Source organism: Saccopteryx bilineata, chromosome 8 (genome assembly GCF_036850765.1).
Source record: "Saccopteryx bilineata isolate mSacBil1 chromosome 8, mSacBil1_pri_phased_curated, whole genome shotgun sequence".
Classification (NCBI taxonomy): Eukaryota; Metazoa; Chordata; class Mammalia; order Chiroptera; family Emballonuridae; genus Saccopteryx; species Saccopteryx bilineata.
In genome coordinates, this window is record NC_089497.1 from 76,343,764 (window position 1) to 76,366,473 (window position 22,710).

General features: G+C 37.9%; 1 protein-coding gene across 5 annotated transcripts in view; it reads right to left on the reverse strand.

Moving 5' to 3' along the window:
• Positions 1–22,710, reverse strand: part of KCNMB2 (potassium calcium-activated channel subfamily M regulatory beta subunit 2) — a 299,201-nt gene that overhangs the window by 26,158 nt on the left and 250,333 nt on the right. For all 5 annotated transcript variants that reach the window (XM_066241101.1, XM_066241099.1, XM_066241102.1 and 2 more), the window contains exon 2: positions 22,485–22,607. In XM_066241101.1, coding sequence (XP_066097198.1) covers positions 22,485–22,540 — 56 coding nt within the window. In that variant the 5' untranslated portion in view covers positions 22,541–22,607. The remainder of the gene's footprint in view (positions 1–22,484; positions 22,608–22,710) is intronic.

Genomic DNA, 22,710 nt, shown 5'->3' on the forward strand with positions numbered 1-22,710 from the left:
AAAATCCAACTGTATGCTGCCTACAGGAAACTCATCTAAGTAACAAGGATAAAAACAAATTCAAAGTGAAAGGCTGGAAAACAATACTCCAAGCAAATAACATCCAAAAAAAGGCAGGTGTAGCAATACTCATATCTGATGATGCTGACTACAAGACAGGAAAAGTACTCAGAGACAAAAATGGCCATTTCATAATGGCTAAGGGGACACTGAATCAAGAAGACATAACAATTCTTAATATATATGCACCAAACCAAGGAGCACCAAAATATATAATACAGCTACTTATTGATCTTAAAACAAAAACTGACAAAAATACAATCATACTTGGAGACCTCAATTCACCGCTGACGGCTCTAGATCGGTCATCCAAACAGAGAATCAACAAAGACATAGTGGCCTTAAACAAAACACTAGAGCACCTGGATATGATAGACATCTACAGGACATTTCATCCCAAAGTGACTGAGTATACATTTTTCTCCAGTGTACATGGATCATTCTCAAGAATTGACCATATGTTGGGCCACAAAAACAACATCAGCAAATTCAGAAAAATTGAAGTTGTACCAAGCATATTTTCTGATCATAAAGTCTTGAAACTAGAATTCAACTGCAAAAAGGAGGAAAAAAATCCCACAAAAATGTGGAAACTAAACAACATACTTTTAAAAAATGAATGGGTCAAAGAAGAAATAAGTGCAGAGATCAAAAGATATATACAGACTAATGAAAATGACAATACGACATATCAGAATCTATGGGATGCAGCAAAAGCAGTGATAAGAGGGAAATTCATATCACTTCAGGCATATATGAACAAACAAGAGACAGCCCAAGTGAACCACTTAACTTCCCACCTTAAGGAACTAGAAAAAGAAGAACAAAGAAAACCCAAAACCAGCCGAAGAAAGGAGATAATAAAAATCAGAGCAGAAATGAATGAATTAGAGAACAGAAAAACTATACAAAAAATTAATAGAACAAGGAGCTGGTTCTTTGAAAAGATCAACAAAATTGACAAACCCTTGGCAAGACTTACCAAGGAAAAAAGAGAAAGAACTCATATAAACAAAATCCAAAATGAAAGAGGAGAAATCATCACGGACACCATAGATATACAAAGAATTATTGTAGAATACTATGAAAAACTTTATGCCATGAAATTCAACAACCTAGAAGAAATGGATAAATTCCTAGAACAATACAACCTTCCTAGACTGAGTCAAGAGGAAGCAGAAAGCCTAAAAAGACCTATTAGTAGAGAAGAGATAGAAAAAACCATTAAAAACCTCTCCAAAAATAAAAGTCCAGGCCCTGACGGCTATACCAGCGAATTTTATCAAACATTCAAAGAAGACTTGGTTCCTATTCTACTCAAAGTCTTCCAAAAAATTGAAGAAGAAGGAAAACTTCCAAACACATTTTATGAGGCCAACATAACCCTCATACCAAAACCAGGCAAGGATGGCACAAAAAAAGAAAACTACAGACCAATATCTCTAATGAATACAGATGCTAAAATACTAGCAAATTAAATACAACAACATATTAAAAAAATAATACATCATGATCAAGTGGGATTCATCCTAGAATCTCAAGGATGGTTCAACATACGTAAAACGCTTAATGTAATACACCATATCAACAAAACAAAGAACAAAAACCACATGATCTTATCAATAGACGCAGAAAAGGCTTTTGATAAAATACAACACAATTTTATGTTTAAGACTCTCAACAAAATGGGTATGGTTGAAAATATCTCAACATGATAAAGGCCATATATGATAAACCATCAGCTAACACCATATTAAATGGCACTAAACTGAAGGCTTTCCCCCATAAATCAGGAACAAGACAGGGTTGTCCACTCTCTCCACTCTTATTTAATGTGGTACTAGAGGTTCTAGCCAGAGCAATCAGACAAGACAAAGAAATAAAAGGCATCCATATCGGAAAAGAAGAATTAAAGGTATCACTTTTTGCAGATTATATAATCCTATACATCGAAAACCCCAAAGAATCCACAAAAAGACTACTAGAAACAATAAGCCAATACAGTAAGGTTGCAGGATACAAAATTAACATACAGAAGTCAATAGCCTTTCTATATGCCAACAATGAAACAATTGAGAACGAACTCAAAAGAATAATCCCCTTCACGATTGCAACAAAAAAAAAATAAAATACTTAGGAATAAACATAACAAAGAATGTAAAGGACTTATATAATGAAAACTATAAACCATTGTTAAGGGAAATCAAAAAAGATATAATGAGATGGAAGAATATACCTTGTTCTTGGCTAGGAAGAATAAATATAATCAAGATGGCTATATTACCCAAAGCAATATACAAATTTAATGCAATTCCCATCAAACTTCCAATGACATTTTTTAAAGAAATAGAGCAAAAAATCATCAGATTTATATGGAACTATAAAAAACCCCGAATAGCCAAAGCAATCCTAAAGAAAAAGAATGAAGCTAGGGGCATTACAATACCTGACTTCAAACTATATTATAGGGCCACGACAATCAAAACAGCATGGTATTGGCAGAAAAGTAGACACTCAGACCAATGGAACAGAATAGAAATCCAGAAATAAAACCACATATATATAGTCAAATAATTTTTGATAAAGGTGCCAACAATACACAATGGAGAAAAGAAAGCCTCTTCAATAAATGGTGCTGGGAAAACTGGAAAGCCACATGCAAAAGAATGAAACTGGACTACAGTCTCTCCCCCTGTACTAAAATTAACTCAAAATGGATCAAAGATCTAAACATAAGACCTGAAACAATAAAGTACATAGAAGAAGACATAGGTACTCAACTCATGGACCTGGGTTTTAAAGAGCATTTTATGAATTTGACTCCACAGGCAAGAGAAGTGAAGGCAAAAATTAATGAATGGGACTACATCAGACTAAGAAGCTTTTGCTCAGCAAGAGAAACTGATAACAAAATAAACAGAAAACCAACTAAATGGGAAATGATATTTTCAAACAACAGCTCAGATAAGGGCCTAATATCCAAAATATACAAAGAACTCATAAAACTCAACGACAAACAAACAAACAATCCACTAAAAAAATGGGAAGAGGATATGAACAGACACTTCTCCCAGGAAGAAATACAAATGGCCAACAGATATATGAAAAGATGCTCAGCTTCTTTAGCTATTAGAGAAATGCAAACCAAAACTGCAGTGAGATACCACCTCACAACTGTTCGATTAGCTATTATTAGCAAGACAGGTAATAGCAAATGTTGGAGAGGCTGTGGAGAAAAAGGAACCCTCATACACTGTTGGTGGGAATGTAAAGTAGTACAACCATTATGGAGGAAAGTATGGTGATTCCTCAAAAAACTGCAAATAGAACTACCTTATGACCCAGCAATCCCTCTACTGGGTATATACCCCCAAAACTCAGAAACATTGATACATAAAGACACATGCAGCCCCATGTTTATTGCAGCATTGTTCACAGTGGCCAGGACATGGAAACAACCAAAAAGCCCGTTCATAGATGACTGGATAAAGAAGATGTGGCACATATACACTATGGAATACTACTCAGCCATAAGAAATGATGACATCGGAACATTTACAGCAAAATGGTGGGATCTTGATAACATTATACTGAGTAAAATAAGTAAATCAGAAAAAACCAGGAACTGCATTATTCCATACGTAGGTGGGACATAAAAGTGAAACTAAGAGACATTGATAAGAGTGTGGTGGTTATGGGGGGGGAGGGGGAATGGGAGAGGGAAAGGGGGAGGGGGAGGGGCACAAAGAAAACAAGATAGAAGGTGACAGAGGACAATCTGACTTTGGGTGATGGGTATGCAACATAATTGAACGACAAGATAACCTGGACTTGTTATCTTTGAATATATGTATCCTGATTTATTGATGTCACCCCATTAAAAAAATAAAATTATTAAAAAAATTCAGCATCTATTAGTATCTAAAGGCCTTGAGCAGGCAGACCTCTGAAACAAGAAGAGACAGGCTGAGTGTTCAAAGACCTGCTGTGAAATAATTATCTGATGTTACTTTGCTATTATTGTTTATCAAAATGTATTTAATTCTGTTGGCTGCCATTGAGATTTGCATTTTCTGCAGATGGAAGCCAGCATGGACAGAGTGACAGGCTCTCAGTCCTAGCACTAGGCTGTCACACAGCATTGCTGATGTCAATCTATACCCATAAAAGAGAGACAGTGCAATCAGTTAGAATGTCACCAGAACAAGAGCATATAAAAATGATTCAAATGGGTAATTTACAAATCACAATTTGAAAATGGCTAACAAATGTTCTTCATAAGGTCTGGAATGTGTGGCGAAGTGGGAAAATGATTGTTTTCTATACAGGCCAAACTCATCTGGGAAATTAGGATATTATTCATCAAAACAAACGTGGGTGAGTGGGCTCAAATTCATAAAATTTATCAATAAGTTATTATTGAATTAATAGATAAATTAAGAAATGAATGAATAATTTGGAAAAACAGAGTTCAGTTTAAGTTCACAAACTTATCCTGAGTGCTGGTATACTCTAGTTACTGGGGCTATGGCCCTTAACCAATAGGAAGACAGATACGAAAAAATCAACATTGGTTAATCAATTCAGAGATCGAGCTGTTCCCAGAGTGACTACAGAAAAGGGGTAATTTCCCCAGCTTGAGGGAACAGGACAGAGACATGTACTGAGGTTATGGAAAGCTTCTTGAAGGAGTAATGGCTTCGGCAGAATCTTCAAAGTTGAGCCAGGGTTAACCAAATGAGGCCAAGAGTCCAGAATAGTTTAGACAGAAAGAATCACATAAACAAAGGGACAAAGATTTGTAGCTGCATGGTGATTGACAGAAACTAGCAGCATTTTTGGCCTGACCAGGTGGTGGTGCAGTGAATAGAGCATCGGACTGGGATGCAGAGGACCCAGGTTCGAGACCCTGAGGTTGCCAGCTTGAGCATGGGCTCATCTGGTTTGAGCAAAGCTCACCAGCTTGGACCCAAGGTCTCTGGCTAGAGCAAGGGGTTATTCAGTCTGCTGTAGCCCCACGGTCATGGCACATATGAGTAAGCAATCAATGAACAACTAAGGTGTCGCAACGAAAACTAATGATTGATGATTCTCATCTCTCTCTGTTCTGTCTGTCTGTTTCTATCTAGCCCTCTCTCTGACTCTCTCTTTCTGTCTTGTTAAAAAAAAAAAACTAGCAGCATTTTCATATTACTGGGGGGGAATGTGAGATGGGGAAAAAGGACAGATGAGTTTGGAAAGGTAGTAAGTCATGAAGAGTTTTGTAAGTTATTCCAAAGAGCTTTAGTTAATGGGAAGCTGTCAGAGGGTGACATGATCAGAACCGAATTTCAGAATGATCACTCTGGCTGCAATGTGGAGATTAGATTAGAAATGGAACAAGACTTAAATCAGAAAAAAGAATTAGGAGACCATTACTGTTGTGTTTGCAAAGGATGATGAGGACTGGATCTAGGATCAAAGTAGGATGGATGGAAAGAATAGCATATATGGAGGAAGATCTAAGAGAGAAAACTTTAGGACCATGATGGCGAACCTTTTTATAAAAACCACCCACTTTTGCAGTGCTGGTCAACCTGGTCCCTCCGCCCACTAGTGGGCATTCCAGCTTTCATGGTGGGCAGTAGAGGAGCAACCAGATGGTGCCATGATTGGCCCACCATGAAAACTGGAACACTCACTAGTGGGTGGGAGGAACCAGGTTGACCAGCACTGCAAAAGTGGGTGGTTTTTATAAAAAGGTTCACCATCATGGCTTTAGGATTGGTGATTGATAGAATATAGGTGATGATAAAGAAGTAAGGAAAAGGATATAGTTTAGATTTATGCCCAAGTACTTGGTGTGGATGACTAAGGACATGAGAGAGAGTGTTAAGGCAGGAAACCTTATTTCCCTGCTCATCAGGGTGCTAAAGGGAGAAGTTTTGTTGTCCTGGTAAGAAAGGAAAAGCTGACTGTGTATTTATAAATTCTCTTTCTGTAAAGCCAGTAGCCAGGGCCACGATCACAGCCCTCTGGCCCATGCATATTCCCATTAGATTCGGACAGCCGGTAATGAAACAGTGGAGCCAAGAACTGGTGGGCCATCATCTTTAATCTTAGCTTGCACCCAGTGGGCATGTAAAAACACACACTGGGCTCCAAAACCCACTCTTTCAGTGCTCACAAACCTACTGATTTCATCTGAGTTTCCTAGAATCAAAGGTTTCTAGCTCACCAGACTAATTCACCTCTGTTCCCCATCTCCTTCTCTCTGCACAAACTCTACACAAACTGGCTTCTCCTTCAGCATTCCACCATCTTGGCTGCTTTTCCTCTCCTCCATGTGGCCTTTCCCTGTTCTCCTCTCTACTGCTAATCTCAGGAACCGAGTGAGCAAGCTCCCAGTCTGCCCCACGTTATAGTGCAGAAAACAAAACCTTTAATCCAATATACAAAATAGAGAAGTCTCTGATACAAAGTCCACCCCACATCAAAAAGGGTGTGAAAAGCTTAGTCTTAAAGCCAAGCCCCAGGCTGCAAGAATCCTGCCTGCCAACAGTCCACCCCCAACACACATTAATACAATCATGCCCATCCCAAGCAATCACCTGGGCGACGGGATTCCATGTGGACAGCACCATCTTTAACAAAGTGACCATAATATATTTTATCTGCCCAACAGTAAGCTTTTCCCCACACCTTTGATTGCTGCATGATGTGGGGTGGTACACTCTTATGAGGAATCCTGTTTATGCCTCAGACAAATGGCTTTGTATCAGAGACTTCCTTGTTTGTATATTGGATTAAAGGTTTTGATTTCTACACTATAAAATGGGGCAGAGGAGCCCATGCTGGAGCAGAGCAGAGAAAGGCCACGTGGAGGAAAGGAGAAGCATCCAAGATGGCAGAGTGCTGAAAGAAAAGCCAGTTTGTGCAGAGTTTGTGCAGAGAGAAGGAGATGGGGAACAGAGGTGAATAAGGCCGGTGAGGTAGAAACCTTTGATTCTAGAAAACTCAGATGAGTCAGTGGCTTTGGGAGCCCTGAATGGAAAGGGAAGTATTTTCCCAGTATGTGTATTTCTTGTGTGCTGGGTGCAAGCTAGGATTAAAGGTAATGGCCCACCAATTCTTGGCTCCATTGTTTCATTACCGTCTGCCAAATCAAATTCAAACCTGCATGGGCCAGGCGGCTGTGATGGTGGCCGTGGCTACTGGCTTTACAAGGTATAAAACAGCAAATTGGATTTATAAGTCTGAAGCAGATCTAGCCTCAGCGTGTGCTCTGATGGAGCAGTCTTAGCTTCATGGTTCCTGGTATACCATAAGTCAGTATGGTGAATACAATCAATATTTACAAATGTTGACAATAACAAATAGTAGATATGTATAGTCTTTCATACATATACAAGGGAACATTTTGCTGAAATTTTTTTGAAGTATGTGAGTTATAAATCCACAAGGCAAATTCAAGTATGGTATAACAGAATATGTTGCTGTTGTAAAGTACCATACCCCAGATGCTGTAAAGTACCATACCCCAGATGCTGTAAAGTACCATACCCCAGATGCTGTAAAGTACCATACCCCAGATGCTGTAAAATACCGTACCTCACTTCCGCTGGTTTATGTAGAGATACCAAGTCCAGATGAATTTTGAAGGGTTTTATTAATAGGAGATTTATTTTATTTTATTTTATTTTATTTTTTTAAACGTTTTTTTTAAAAATACTTTTTATTTATTGATTTTTTAGAGAGGAGTGAGAGAGAGAGACAGAGAGAGAGAGAAGGGTGAGGAGCAGGAAGCATCAACTCCCATATGTGCCTTGCCAGGCAAGCCCAGGGTTTCGAACCGGCGCCCTCAGTGTTCCATGTCTACACTTTATCCCACTGCGCCACCACAGGTCAGGCAAAAGGAGATTTTTTAATATGCTGGCTGCATATGACTGACACAGGGTTTAGTAGACCCAAATCGTGTAGCTCCAAATGTATCTTAGAGGCTGGTTATATTCCCTTTGACCACTGTTGGGCAGATAAAATATATTATGCTCACTTTGTTAAAGATGATGCTGCCCACATGGAAGCCGTCGCCCAGGTGATATTAATGTGTGTTGGGGTGGGCTGTGGGCAGGCAGAATCCTTGTAGCCTGGGGCTTGGTTTTAGGACTAAGCCTTTCCCACCCTTTTTGATGTGGGATGGTACAATCCTATCATGCCTCAGAAAGTGACTTTGTATTAGAGACTTCCCTATTTTGTATATTGGATTAAAGGTTTGGATTTCTACACTATAAAATAGGGGCAGAACGGGAGCTCGCTCCCTTGGTTCCTGAGATTAGCATTAGAGAGCAGAGAGCAGAGAAAGGCCATGTGGAAGAGGCCAGGAGAAGCAGCCAAGATGGCAGAGTGTTGAGTGAGAAGCCAGTTAGTGCAGAGTTTGTGCAGGGAGAAGGAAGGAGATGGGGAACAGAGGTGAATAAGTCTGGTGAGCTAGAAACCTTTGATTCTAGGAAACTCGGATAAGTCAGTGGCTTTTTGAGTACTGAATGTGAGTGGGTTTTAGAGCCCAGTGTGTGTTTTTACTTGCCCGCCAGGTGCAAGCTAGAATTAAAGATGATGGCCCACCAGTTTTTGGCTCTGCTGTTTCTTTGCCGACTGTCCGAATCCAATGCAAACCTACATGGGCCAGGCTGCTGTGATGGTGGCCTTGGATACTGGCTTTACAGTTCATAAGCAAAATATTTATAAGGATATATATATATATATATATATATCATATATATATATATAAATGTGTTTATAAATAGTAAAAGGTACAAAAAATAATTTTTCCTTGGCCTTCACCCATTTAAATTTAAATTCAGATTCCCTTGGTATTAGTCAAATAAGTTTGTAAATATGATGTATGTTTACTCACTTATAGTTTGCTTTGGGTGTGGGAGACAGGCTGTAAGCTGGCAAGGTCCTCATAGCCAAAGGCTTAGTTTTAAGACTAAGCCTTTCCCATCCTTTTAATACTAAGGTCTTTTCAGAACTAAGCTTTTCCCCATAGCCTTGACTGTTGCATGATGTGGTGCACTCTTATGAGGAATCCCATTTATGCCTCAGATGAGTGGTTTTGTATCAGAGACTTCCTTGTTTGTGTATTGGATTAAAGGCTTTAATTTTCTACACTATAAAATGAAGCAGACTGATGGCTCTTGCTCTTGCTGGGTTCCTGCCATCAGGATTGCAGAGGAGAGGCAGTTAAGAAAGTGGAATGCTGAAGGAGAAGCCAGTTTGTGCAGAGAGAAGGAGATGGGGAACAGAGGTGAATAAGGCTGGTGAGGTAGAACCTTTGATTCTAGGAAACTCGAATGAGTCAGTGGCTTTGGGAGCCCTGAATGGAAAGGGAAGTGTTTTCCCAATGTGTGTATTTCTCATCCACCGGGTGCAAGCTAGGATTAAAGGTAATGGCCCACCAGTTCTTGGCTTCATTGTTTCATTACCGTCTGTTCGAATTAAATGTGAAGCTGCATGGGCCAGGCGGCTGTGATGGTGGCCGCGGCTACTGGCCTTATATTTAGTAATTAGTCTGCAGGAGAAAAGCGTTTAGGGCAATGCAGGGAAAAGGTCATTTATTAATTCGTCAATATTTTTAAAAATCTTCATAAGATGAATACACTGTGCTAAGTTCTGGGGATACAAAGTAAATAAGACATAAAAGCTCCAGTGGGAGCTGAGAGATATACAATATTACATACCTTACAATGAGACTGATTAGAAAGAAGTACATGAGGGGAAGAGGACCATGGATTGCATGTGGACTTGCCGAAGGATCAGGTACTGAATGGCTAACCTACTAAGATGAGCTGATTCACCAACATATTGAATGATCACTTTGCTAAATATGTTATTTGCTCTCTTTTTATCACATTTTCAAATTTATAAGACTTATTTTAAGGAGTATTGTTTTAATTATAGTCAATGAATATGAATACAATATTTTAAGACTAAAAACTATCTTAAATTATATAGTCTTCTTATGAATACATATATTTTTAGCAGTGTTTTAAGATGTTTAATTTTTTTAAAAGCTGTTTCTTAGGGAGACTTAATCTTTTTGTAGATATATCTTACGAATATATTCAAAGATATATTTTTCTTGAACAAGAGTCTGAATATATTCTTCTAACAAATGTAAAAATGTTTAGCACTTCATTTTATTGATTTTTAAAAAAAATCCTTTTTAGAGTCATTTATTGTTTTGCTAACATTTTAGCATAACTGAGATTCTGGTGGTAAACTTCACATTATGACTACTTTGATAGATTTGTCAACTTTATCAATTAACTCAAATTTGTTTCTTTTAATCATGTATAAGTTTATAGTAATTAATTTTGGATGGAGATTTTTAACAACTTTTTGAAGATTTGTAAAATTTTATATCAGTTTTTATTTTGTTCTTATAATATTGTTTTACAAAATGCTTAATTTGTCTTTGCTCTGGTCCTGCTATTGCAATGGGAGGGATCTGAGTAAAAATGGTAGGACTCTCTGCTGGGGCAAAGTTGAAGAGGAGACTCTGCATAATGAGAAGTCTGACCTGCTAATTCTAGAGTTGAACAACTTAGAGGCAGAGAGCAGGGGTAACTGAAGAACAGAGAGAGCCTGGCTAGGGTGGGGCATATAGAAAGGGAACACCAGGGGACAGGGAGAAGGCAAGACTAGAGGAAGAGGGTGTCTGGGACACAGGGAAAGAAAGATGAAGGGGTAGAGAGAGAGAGAAAGGGACAGTGGCTGCAGAGACTGAGAGACAGAGGGGAAGAGTCTGAAGGCCCAAATCTGGGTCCCTTGCAAACTTTTTGGTCCCTGCTAACTTATAGAACTATGACGGTTTACAGTGATCATACAAAGTTTTTGGGACATAGCAAATTTGCTAAAATCATCAAAAAGTTTGGCAAGTGAATTTTGTTTTTAGCACATTGGCTTCAGGCAAATTGGGTCTCGCTGTAATGGTTATTTCTCGAAGGGTAGGTAGTCAATAAATTGGCTCCAGGCTATGGTTATTGATTAGCATGAAAGCCGTTTTGAAGGCAGCCAGTTGGAGGCCATAGCTTGGTTTAAGCAGGGATGGTTCAGGTCCTGTGACAGACTGAACTGAGTTTTCAATGAGCAAACAATTGAGAAGCGGAAGAGTATCCAGACAGAACGTGAAGGAGTTGGGGTAGCTGAGTGTGTTTGGATTCCAGGATCTGATGGGTGAGGATGCCAATAGCGAGCTGGTTAGATAGGCAGGGGCCAGAGACAAAAGATCTTGATTGTCTTCTGAATTTAGAGGAACAATTAAAATAATTTAAGCAAGGAAGTGATATGATTAGATTTGTACTATAGAAAAATCACTCCTGTCAGTGTGGTGGGCTGTTTAGAAAGTTCTACATTTGGCCACAAAATGACTGATTCTGAAACTCTCCCAGCATTTTATGTGCTATGTAAATAAGGGTCGGAATAAATCAGTGGCAAAAGGAGACAAAAATTTAGATCTAGGCATCATTTGTGTCTAGAAGTAACAGTTAACACCATGAGTTTTAATGAGACTTTCTAGGTGGTTAGAGAAGCAAAAGACAGCTAGGGTACTAGAGCACACAGAGGGCAGAAAGACAGGCTGCAAAGGGTCCTAAAGTGGTAGAGAGATGAGGGGACACCAAGAGGGTGTAGAAAAGAGAAATAGGAAAGATGTGAATAGAACTGAAGAATTAGTATTATCTGAAATTACTTGACAGAGAGCATTTCAGAAATGTACACATAATACTTTACATGCTGAATATTCGTATTTATGCTTCTCTGACCCACTGAATACTGAGCTGCTCAAGAGTTAAAGCCAGACCCCATCTATCTTTATAAGCTTAGTCTCTTGCATTGATTAGGCTCACAAAATATGTTACTTTTATATGGACTAGAAATGGTGACAAATATGGTTAGGTTGTGAGACAGCCAGCACAGGGAGGCTATATAGTCAATTGAAACTGAATAAATCAGAGCACCATAGCCAGAACAGGCTCCTGGCATCTGTCTTTCTATCAGTGCCCGTTGGACTCTACCACCAACAAAGTTAGTGTTACTTCTAGAAAAACTTCAAGCTTTTCAGACTAAAAGCTATAGTTTCTAGACTTCCAGGAAAAGCGCCTTCTGTTAGATCCCGTGAGGATGGGTCTGTGGGGCAATGAATTGCAAGATGCCAGCTGAGCTGAAACGAGCAGAGTTGCCATGTATTTCTGCCCCAGGAACACTCAACCTGTTATCCCATATGGCAGAGCTGGAGTGGCATTGATTAAAACAGCCATGGGTCTGCCTTCTGTCCACCAAAACCTTTCACATTTCTGAGATGTGCTTCTCATAGATATATCCTCATCTTCTACTGCTTTCAGGCTTCATTGTTTTTTGTTATTTTTTTCTTGAGCTAGTGCATATATATTTATAAGGTCCAACTTTAATAGTTTAATTGCTTTTATGTTTTCAGTCTTTAAAAGTGTATATTCCTTTAGGGAGAATATGCTTTTGAGTTTGGGAAGAAATGACAGTCATACTCAATACTGTCATTAACATGAGGAGTTTTGTCCATGAACCTCATGTTATTAATTGTCAAGGAAGACTTGTTAGTTTATGGATAAGAGACTATGGATGAGTGCAAAATTATGGAAACAAAAGTAGGAGTTAATTCTTGTTAGTCCTGTCTTTAACTTATCAGATCACACAATTTCCCAATGGTATCTTAATTTCTAATTCTTATTTATTTTACTCCATCTATTAGCATATTAAATTTTCTAAAAATCTTTAGTAAAAAGCATGAAAGAAAACAGAATGTTATGTGAATTATTCAGGTAAGTTAGGCTATTCCTACATCTAAAGAGCCTTTGAGGAGTATTACCTTACATTGACCATGTTATTTTACTGTAGTGTAACAATGGTAGAAATAAATAACAAAATAACTAGAAAGACTCTATCTGTGGAAATAAAAATATAGTTTTTAAAAACTCATGGGCCATAGAATAAAACATGATAAATTAGGATATATTTAGAACTGAATAAGAAAACACTATAGGGCAACTAGTGGCATGCAACTAAAGCATACATCAATAAAAATATATAATCTTAAATGTTTATATTAGATAGAAGGAAAGCTGGAAAATTAATATGCTAGGCTTTCAACTTAGGGAGCTAAAATATAGTGTAAAAAAGAAAATAAGAAACATGAGCAGAAGTAAATGAACTTGAAGATAAACTATGTTAGGAAATTAATGAATTCAAAGGTTATTTTTTAAAAGACTACTGCAGTAAATAAACCTCTGACAAGACTGATCAATAAAAATATAGAGAAGGCCCAAATAAATAGCAGGAATTAAAAAACCATAAGCATAGATAAAGAATGGATTAGAAAGATAATAGAGGATATGAAAACTAACTTTTTTTTCACAAGACATTTGTAAATTTTGATATATAATTTACTAAAAAATATAGTAAATTCTTATAAATATGTAACTTATTGAAACTGATTCAGAAGTAGAAAGTCAAAAAGTTCTAAATCATTAAAAAGCATTTAATCATAAATTTAAAATATCCTGTTATTTATAGGTGAATTCTAACTATATTTTACAAATAATTTCAGAGAATTAAACAGGACAGAACACAACTCAATCTATTTATGAAGTTAGCAAAATTTGGTACCAAAACCAAATCGGATAGAAAGGAAAACTACAGACCAGTTTCACTCACAAACATAAATGCAAAAAATTTAAAAACAAGTTATTTTTTTGAATCTAGTAAAATATAAAAGTGAAAACTCATCATGAGCAAGTTGAGACTATCCCAGGAATACAATGTTGTTATCATTTGATTATCTATTAATGTAATATATTACATAAATATTTTAAAGGGCTACTATCACAGGATAATGTAATAAATGTAGAGAAACATATTTGATAAAATTTAACATCTGTTCATAATAAAAATTCTTACCAAATTAGAAAGAGAAACATTTTTTTGTGATAAATAGTAAACAAAAACTACTCATAGTAAACTTTATACTTAAAGGTGAAATGTTTAAAGAATATATTTAATAACCAGGAACAGAGCACAGATGTTCATTATTACCTATTTTATTCATGATTTACTAGTTAGTATAATAGAAGAAAAACAAATGAGTGGTATATGGTATATTTACTGATAAAGAAGAAACAAGTATTCACCAATGATATAATTTTGAAGAAAATACAAAATAATTTACAGATAAATTATTAAAATTAATAAAAAATTTAGCATAGTTAAAAAAAGTTGATATACCATTTGCCTTCTCATATACCTGCAAAAGTAGAAAATGTAATTTAAACATTAAAAAGGAAGGTACTTAGGAATAAATCTAATAAGCTATGTGTAAATTCTCTTTGGAGAAATTATAAAACTCTATTGGGAGATACTAAGAATACCAAATCAATGCAGAGCTCAATCATATTTATTCAGAGAAACATTGGTGACATGGCTCAAATTTACCACTGTTAATTAACAGATTAATAAAATTACAATAAAATTTTTGAGTTAAAAAATTTTGAAATTGATTTTGGAGAATGAGAGGAAGAGAGAGGGAGAGAGAGTAAGAGAGAAACACTGATTTGTTTCACTTAGTTGTGCATTCATTGGTTGCTTCTTGTATGTGCTCTGATTGGTAATCAAACTTGCAACTTTGGGGCATTAGATCAATGCTCTAACCAACTGAGCTAACTGGCCAAGGCTATCAAGAGATTTTTTGCAAAATAGGATAGGTGTGACTTGACAGATCGATTCTAAAATTTATATGACAGTGCAAACTGTATAAAGATAGCAAGCATACTCCTGATTACAAAAGAACAAGGTGGGTAATTTGTCCTACCAGATATCAAGGTGTATTGTAGTGCTGAAGTGTATAAGTTTAAGTGTGCTGCCTAAGGTAGACAAAATTGACCAGTAAAATAGAATAGAGACCCAGAAACATATTCATGCATATATAGAAATCTAATACACAATACACGTGTGCTTTTAGATAACTGAGTAAAGAATAAAATCTCCAGTGAAATGTACTGGGACAGTTGGTTATTCACAAAGAAAAATAAATTGGATGCCTACTTCACAACATAGACAAGTTCAACTTCAAATTATTAAAGACTTAATTGTGAAAGGCAAACCTACAAAATATTAAGAAAACACTACAGAAGCATATCCTTTTGACCTTGGTGTTGGGATTTCAAAATGTTTAAAAACTTGCTACCAGAACACATTAAAATTAAGAACATATGATCATGTAAAGTCATCATAGAGAAAATGAAAACACAGGTAACAAAATTTGGGAGAAGCTATGTGCACACAATAAGCACACAAAGGGTTGATATGGACTTTTATAAAGAATTCCTACAAATTAATTTGAAAAAGACAATCTAGTAGAAAAGCGGGGCACATTCTTCAACAGGCACTTGGCAGAAAAGAACTAAGCAAATAAGCTCAATCTTATATCTAATCTGAGAAATGGAAATTGAAAGCACGATGCCCTCTGAATTGATAAAAATTAAAAACCTGAAAAATCTAGGCAAGGCTGCAGGACAGTAGCTCCACATCTAAGGGCTCTGGAAAGCAATGGCATTACCTGGTTAAGTGGAAACTGGCTACATTTGAACCAATCCCAAGCTAGATATATATTCTAAGAAGGGTTAATATATGTACAAGGAGAAATCAACAAGAAGTGTTACAGCTGCATTGGTGGTAGAAAAAGAACGAAAAATAATACAAATGTCTATTAACAGGAGACTGGATGACTACATGGCCTATATCCACATAAGGGTGTACAACACGAGAGAAAACGAGCCACAGCTGCTCACATATAAATCAAAGGAGCATCGTGTTTGGTGAAAAAAAGTGAGTTGCAGAATAATTTATTTGGTTTCATTCCATTTATATAAAGTCTTCAAACATTCAGAAGTAAACATATTGTTAAAATTTAAATGTGACAGACTCATGAAGACAAGCAAGGGAACGATGGACAGAAGATTCAGTAGAGTGGTTCCCGCTGGCCGAGGGCTGGGGTAGAAAGGAGCATGCCCTGAGAGAAGCACCCTCAGGCGTTTCAAAAATCCTGATTGTTTAGTTTATTAAGTTTAAAGAAGGGTACTCAGATGTTTATGATATCATCATTCTTGGTATGTTAACATGTGATATATAATATATTAAATATTCCTTCATATCAGTTCAATATTTAACAAAAACAATTTGAAGAATGTTTGCTAGACATTCAGATGCTGTGTCCTTAGCCAATAACCTTTTTCTTCTAATTCTAAATTAGTTATTGCTGCTGCTGTTTTATTTTGCCACCTGCAATTTAGGGATTACTGTAAACCCACCTATCAAAGAAGTTTGTTCAGAACAGAAAATGTATTCCTTCACACAGCTGGGTGTGTAGAATGGAGGATAAGGCTAGAAACTAGTGTTTTGCATATTGCAGATGATCAGAAAAATGACAGGCTTTGAATTAAAATAATACAAAAAAAGTAAAATTGACTTCCATTTCCCTTGAGCTATAAAACACTTAGTTTTAGAATTTTCGGTGAATTTTTTCCCACTTAGTTGCTGTGTCTGTCTGTGAGCTAGTTCCGATATCTGCCTCCTGAGGAGCCTCAGGGCAGCTGGTCTCCGGAGAGGCAGAGCGAAGTGGAGCCAAGGGTTTGGCTGCGCGGCCCCTGGGGTTGCTGCAGTAGCACTGCTGGGGAACAGAGGCTGGGTTGGCAGAATGAGAAGAATCTGAGGGTGGAACAATTACCAGCGGTTCCGGGCAGTGCTGCCAGACAACCTAGTTAATTTGTTTCTAAATAATTAACTTGAGGACCTTAATTATCTAGATTCATTATCAGCCATCATCACCTTCATTATCACCATGATTACTGCCACCAAGTGCCTCTTAAGCAGAGCAGTAGACACTGTTCAAAGTCCGTTTTAAAATCTGAGTCTTATCCTACAGTGAAGATGAAAATGTGGTCAAGCAAGGTACAGACAAGCGAACACCTGTCAAACTAAGGATACTGGCTTAGTGGCAGATTCTATTGCTGTGTTCATTAGCTGTTTCTCCATTTGCCTTTGACTTTGTAGGCCAAAAGCATGGAGATTAATTTAATAAGCCTTGGCATCCCATCCCATTCAGCAATAAATCCTGCTGAAAATGATTTAGTTGTAGTCAATATTTTAATTATTTAAAATCCTGTGGTTACTGAAGTCATACTTTGAAAAAAAATAATAGTAAATCAAGAGTTTTATAAATCTTATTGGTGTATAATGTGAAGCTAATTATTTGCTTTTAAAAAAATTTTTATTTTGAAAGTATTTTTTTTTTAAATCTAGGGACAGTGAAATAAGGGATGGCTTAGAATAGAAGAAGCAACAGGAGAGAGTGAGCCTTAAATGGGGCTACTTTGGCTCACTGAGAAATAAAAGTCACAGTGACAGAAATGAGCTGAGGGGCTGCTGCTATTGGCTCACTGAAAAGTCAGAGGAAAGGGACCTTTGGAAACAGGTACGGTGGTGAGCCCAGGATTAGTGGCCATTGCCTGGGGCTCCCCTGGCTGCTAGTCTCTGATTGTTAGATCTTAGAATTCACTTCTTTTAACTCCACAGGTATTGCCAATATATATAATATTCACATATTTATTACCTTTTTTTATATTACTCTGTTGAACTCTATCTTAACACAATTTTCCCTTTGTGGGCTTGGCTGTTCACTGCTTCTCCAAATATCTCATGTTTGACGATAACTAAGCTGTGGGGTGTAGGGGAGATAATATGACCTTGAGTTCAAAATGTGATTCCATCACTGGTTGGGTGTTGGACCCTTGGAAGTTATTTAAAATCTTTGAGCCTCAGTTCCCCATCTGTAAAATGGGCATAGTGAAGAGGGACAAATATATGGTGACAGAAAATGATATGACTTTGGGTGACGAATATACAACATAATCAACAGTTCAAATGCTATAGAAATGCTTACCTGAAACCTATGTACTCTCATTGATTAATGTTATCCATTAAATTTAATTTACTAAATAAACAAAAAATCTAATATCAAAAAAATAATAATTTTTATCTTATAAACTGAAAGAGAATAGTTCATGTGTAAAATATGCAGTACACTATAATATATAGTTTGCAAATGTTAATTTCCTTGTTTGTAAGAGACAGTATATGGAGCAAAATGTACTAAATTAAATGTTTTGCTGATAATAAATAGAAGGTGTAACAGATACATCTCACTTCACCTGCTTTAATGAAGCCTTCCAAATCTCAGGAGGGTTGGCCATTGATAGTCACAATACACTGATAGTCACAATACACTGATAGTCACAATACTCTTTAGGGCCACAAAATATCTGTCCTTCTGCACCATCACTAGTAGTGGACTTTTTTTATGTTTAAGGAAATGAGGAAATTACATATAAAATATGGAACTTGGCAATGACACATGGAATTTTAGTCTGATAGTAAAGGTCTTGCCGAAAGAAGATTCAATTTAATTGGCTTGAAAGCAGATGAAAAAATAACTTGATGAAGTGTCGAGAAGCATGTGCAAATCTAGAGGTGAACAAGGACAGTAAATTTTCAGTTGCTCTGCTTGTATTATGATGAACAAAGGGAGTTTTTTGAACTTCGTTCAAACACTAGTTGCCTTTTGGGTTATAATTTTATTTAAACTTCACATCATTTTTTCCCCATAATTAAGATAATATATTACAAAGCATTGGAAAATAGAGAATTGGAAAACATGCTTTTCCTGCCATGCTTTTTTTGATGTATATAATTTTTATGGCTGCAATCATTGTCTGTATGCCATTTTTCAACTTGATTTTTTACTTAATATTATGACAAAACATTTAAGAATGCTAAGTGATATATTTATTACTAGATCTATGATTTATTTAACTGATTTTCTATTGTGAATGTTAAAGTTGCTTCCAAAATTTTGCTGTAATATATAATTATTGTGAAGAAGATTTTTCTTTCAGAATATTTCAAAGGCTTTTATCTGTAGAGAAATATAGATTTTGAAAAGAATAAAAGTCCGAGTTCTCAAAACTACATTTCAGTAAACTTCCCTCAGTCCTTTTCTCTTGTGTCCAGCACAGTTTAGCAATCCTGATTTCTATCCCAGTCTGCAAGCAAGTGAGCTGTGCTTAAGTTGAAAAATGCTGATATAAGGAGTTTTGTTAAAAAGTTTGCTTCACCTGCCTGACCTGTGGTGGCGCAGTGGATAAAGCTTCAACCTTAAATGCTGAGGTTGCTTGTTTGAAATCCTGAACTTGCCTGGTCAAGGCAGATATGAGATGCAGCTTCTACAAGTTGATGCTTCCTGTTCCTCCAACCCCTACCCCTTTCTCTCTGTCTCTCTGTAAAGCCAGTAGCCATGGCCACCATCACAGTTGCCTGGCTCATGCAGGTTCGCATTTGATTCGGACAGTCAGTAATGAAACAATGGAGCCAAGAACTGGTGGGCCATTAACTTTAATGCTAGTTTGCACCCGGCGGGCAAGAAATACACATAGTGGGAAAATATTTCCCTTTCTGTTCAGGGCTCCCAAAGCCACTGACTTATCCGAGTTTTTTAGAATTAAAGGTTTGTATTTTTATCAGCCTTATTTACTTCTGTTCTCCATCTTTTTCTCTCTGCACAATCTTTGCACAAACTGGCTTTTCTTTCAGCACTCTGCCATCTTGGCTGCTTCTCCTCTCCTCCACGTGGCCTTTCTCTGCTCTCCACCAGCATGGGCTCCTCTGCCCCATTTTATAGTGTAGAAATCAAAACCTTTAATCCAATATACAAACAAGGAAGTCTCTGATACAAAACCACTTATCTGAGGCATAAATGGGATTTTTCATAAGAGTGCATCACCCCCTATCTTGCAACAGTCAAGGGTGTGGGGAAAAGCTTAGTCTTAAAACTAAGCCTTAGGCTATAAGGACCCTGTCTGCTTACAGCCTGTCCCCCACATCCAATGCAAATTATAAGTGAGTAAACATATATATCATATTTACAAACTTATTTGACCGACATTCTACCCCTTTTGCTCGCTTACAATCTAAATCACAGGTATTCCTGAACAAGGAAATTAGGCATATTACACAAATTACAACAATACGACAAAGTATATAATTTCAATAATTACAAAGACATACTTTATCAGCCTGAGTATTTTGCCAAAAGCGCAAAATGTTCTTGGACTTCTTTCTTGCCATGGGAAAAGCTTCCCGGGGCAGAGGAGGGCCTCAAGCAAAACTGCCCCCCACCCCCATCAGGGTATTTCACATTGTCCAAAATTTGTAAGTCCATCCAACAAAGGAGCCAGTGCCCACTTCGGTCGTAGCCTAGGACTCAGTCCACGCACATGGCGCCTCAGGCACCCCCCTCATCCCTGCCGTCCTGGCAGGTCTTACACTGTCCCAAAGAAGAGCACGTGGCAATGGCAGTCAGCATTTCCATCCCTGCTCCGGAGAGCATGATGGCATTCACCCCCTATGCCCCCAAATCGCAAATTTACTAGGGGCATAGTAGGTACTCCTTGCTGCTGGGCTCTCTCACCTTCTGGAGATTGTGGATTGCAACTTCAGACAGATTTTCTCATCTTCCAAAGAGAAACTGAAAACATCAGCTCCTGCTGCCGGGCTTGTAGCCCCGGGCCTTGTCTTAGCCCTGGCCTCAGCCCCGGCCTCCCACTGCTGCTGGCTCTCCACAACGTCCAGGGCAATTTGCAACTTACAAACCTGTGATTCTTTCTCCAGTGGCTGTTCCATTTCATGCAAATTTCACGAACCTGGTCAGCCTCTTTCTCGGTGCTTGCTCCAGCTCCAGGGTCAGCATCTCTTTCTCCCACGTTTGCTCCAGCTCCTTCCACTGCTTGGTTTGCAGGTCCCGGGCAGCCTCTTCCACAGAGCTCTTGGTTTCCTCACGCATGGCTGTAAAAGTCAGCCAGCCTACGGTTCCCAGAAGGGCAGCCATGGGAAACCATAACGGCAGCCAGTCTTCTACTCCACCGCTCAAAGGTGGTGTCGGTTCCATACTGATTTGTATCGAATTCTGCCACAGACTACACCAAATGTATGGCCAGTAGCCATGGCCACCATCACAGCCGCCTGGCCCGTGCAGGTCCGCATTTGATTTGGACAGTCGGTAATGAAACAACAGAGCCAAAAACTGGTAGATCATTAGCTTTAATCCTAGTTTGCACCCGGCAGGCAAGAAATACACACAGTGGGAAAATACTTCCCTTTCCATTCAGGGCTCCCAAAGCCACTGTCTTCTCCAAGTTCTTTAGAATCAGAGGTTTGTATTTTACCAGCCTTATTTACTTCTGTTCCCCATCTTTTTCTCTCTGCACAAACTTTGCACAAACTGTCTTTTCCTTCAGCACTTTGCCATTTTGGCTGCTTCTCCTCTCCTCCACATGGCCTTTCTCTGCTCTCCACCAGCATGGTCTTCTCTGCCCCATTTTATAGTGTAGAAATCAAAACCTTTAATCCAATATACAAACAAGGAAGTCTCTGATACAAAGCCACTTATCTGAGGCATAAATGGGATTTTTCATAAGAGTGCACCACCCCCTATCATGAAACAGTCAAGGGTGTGGGGAGTAGCTTGGTCTTAAAACTAAGCCTGAGGCTATAACAACCCTGCCTGCTTACAGCCTGTTCCCACACCCAGTGCAAACTATAAGCGAGCAAACATATATATCATATTTACAAACTTATTTGACCGACACTCTTCTTTCTCTAAAATCAATAAATAAAATCTTAAAAAAGTTAGCTTCATCAAACCGAAGCAACAGTACAAGGTCAACAAGAAAGAAATGCAGAAGCAAACAAATATTTAAAATTGGCTAGAGAATTTTATGCATACGCATTTACTCCGTAAACCCTGGTGGGAGGCCTGGATTAAGCTGTGTATTTGTCATTTTATCATTTATTAACACTGACTTTGCCCTTTAACCTTTCTTCTTATTTCCCCATTTCTCCACTACCTTAGACTTTCTTTTAAGGAGTTTGAGGGCTCCATGGTCTTGTCTAGCCTCTTTTTATCCTGTCATGGTTTCTGCTTTCCTTCCTTGCCATATGTCCAACGTCTTGAAATGCAATTTTTATCATTTCATCATGGACTGTATATCTGAAGGCAGAATTGAAGTTAGATAAGTGATGAGTTGGTGGGCCTGTGCATGTGTGAAGGGCAATTCTCACAGGGAATAGACTTTGCAAAACTATGTGGTGGGAGTGAGCATAGGGTATGAAAGTAAAGAGGAGGAAGGCCGAAGTGTCTGAAACTCCATTCCTGAATGTAGAGCCCAGCCTATGTTAACACATGCAAAACGTTACGCTCTGTAGTCCAAACCTTCCTGTTGGCATCCTGTCCAGTAGTCGGTTACCTTTTCTCATCATGTCTGTAAGATGAAGACGTCCGACCACTGGTCCATATAAACATCTTAGAGGATGTTGGTCCAGGAGCTTCTCTCCTTATGGCGGAAGTCCTGGAGGAATGATGAAAATACCTAAAAGAAGTAGACGCTGAAGTTCAGTGCATTACTTTGATATTTGGGAGCTCTATCAACAACAACCAATAGCTCAGAGTGGATTGAACTTTAAATAAGATCA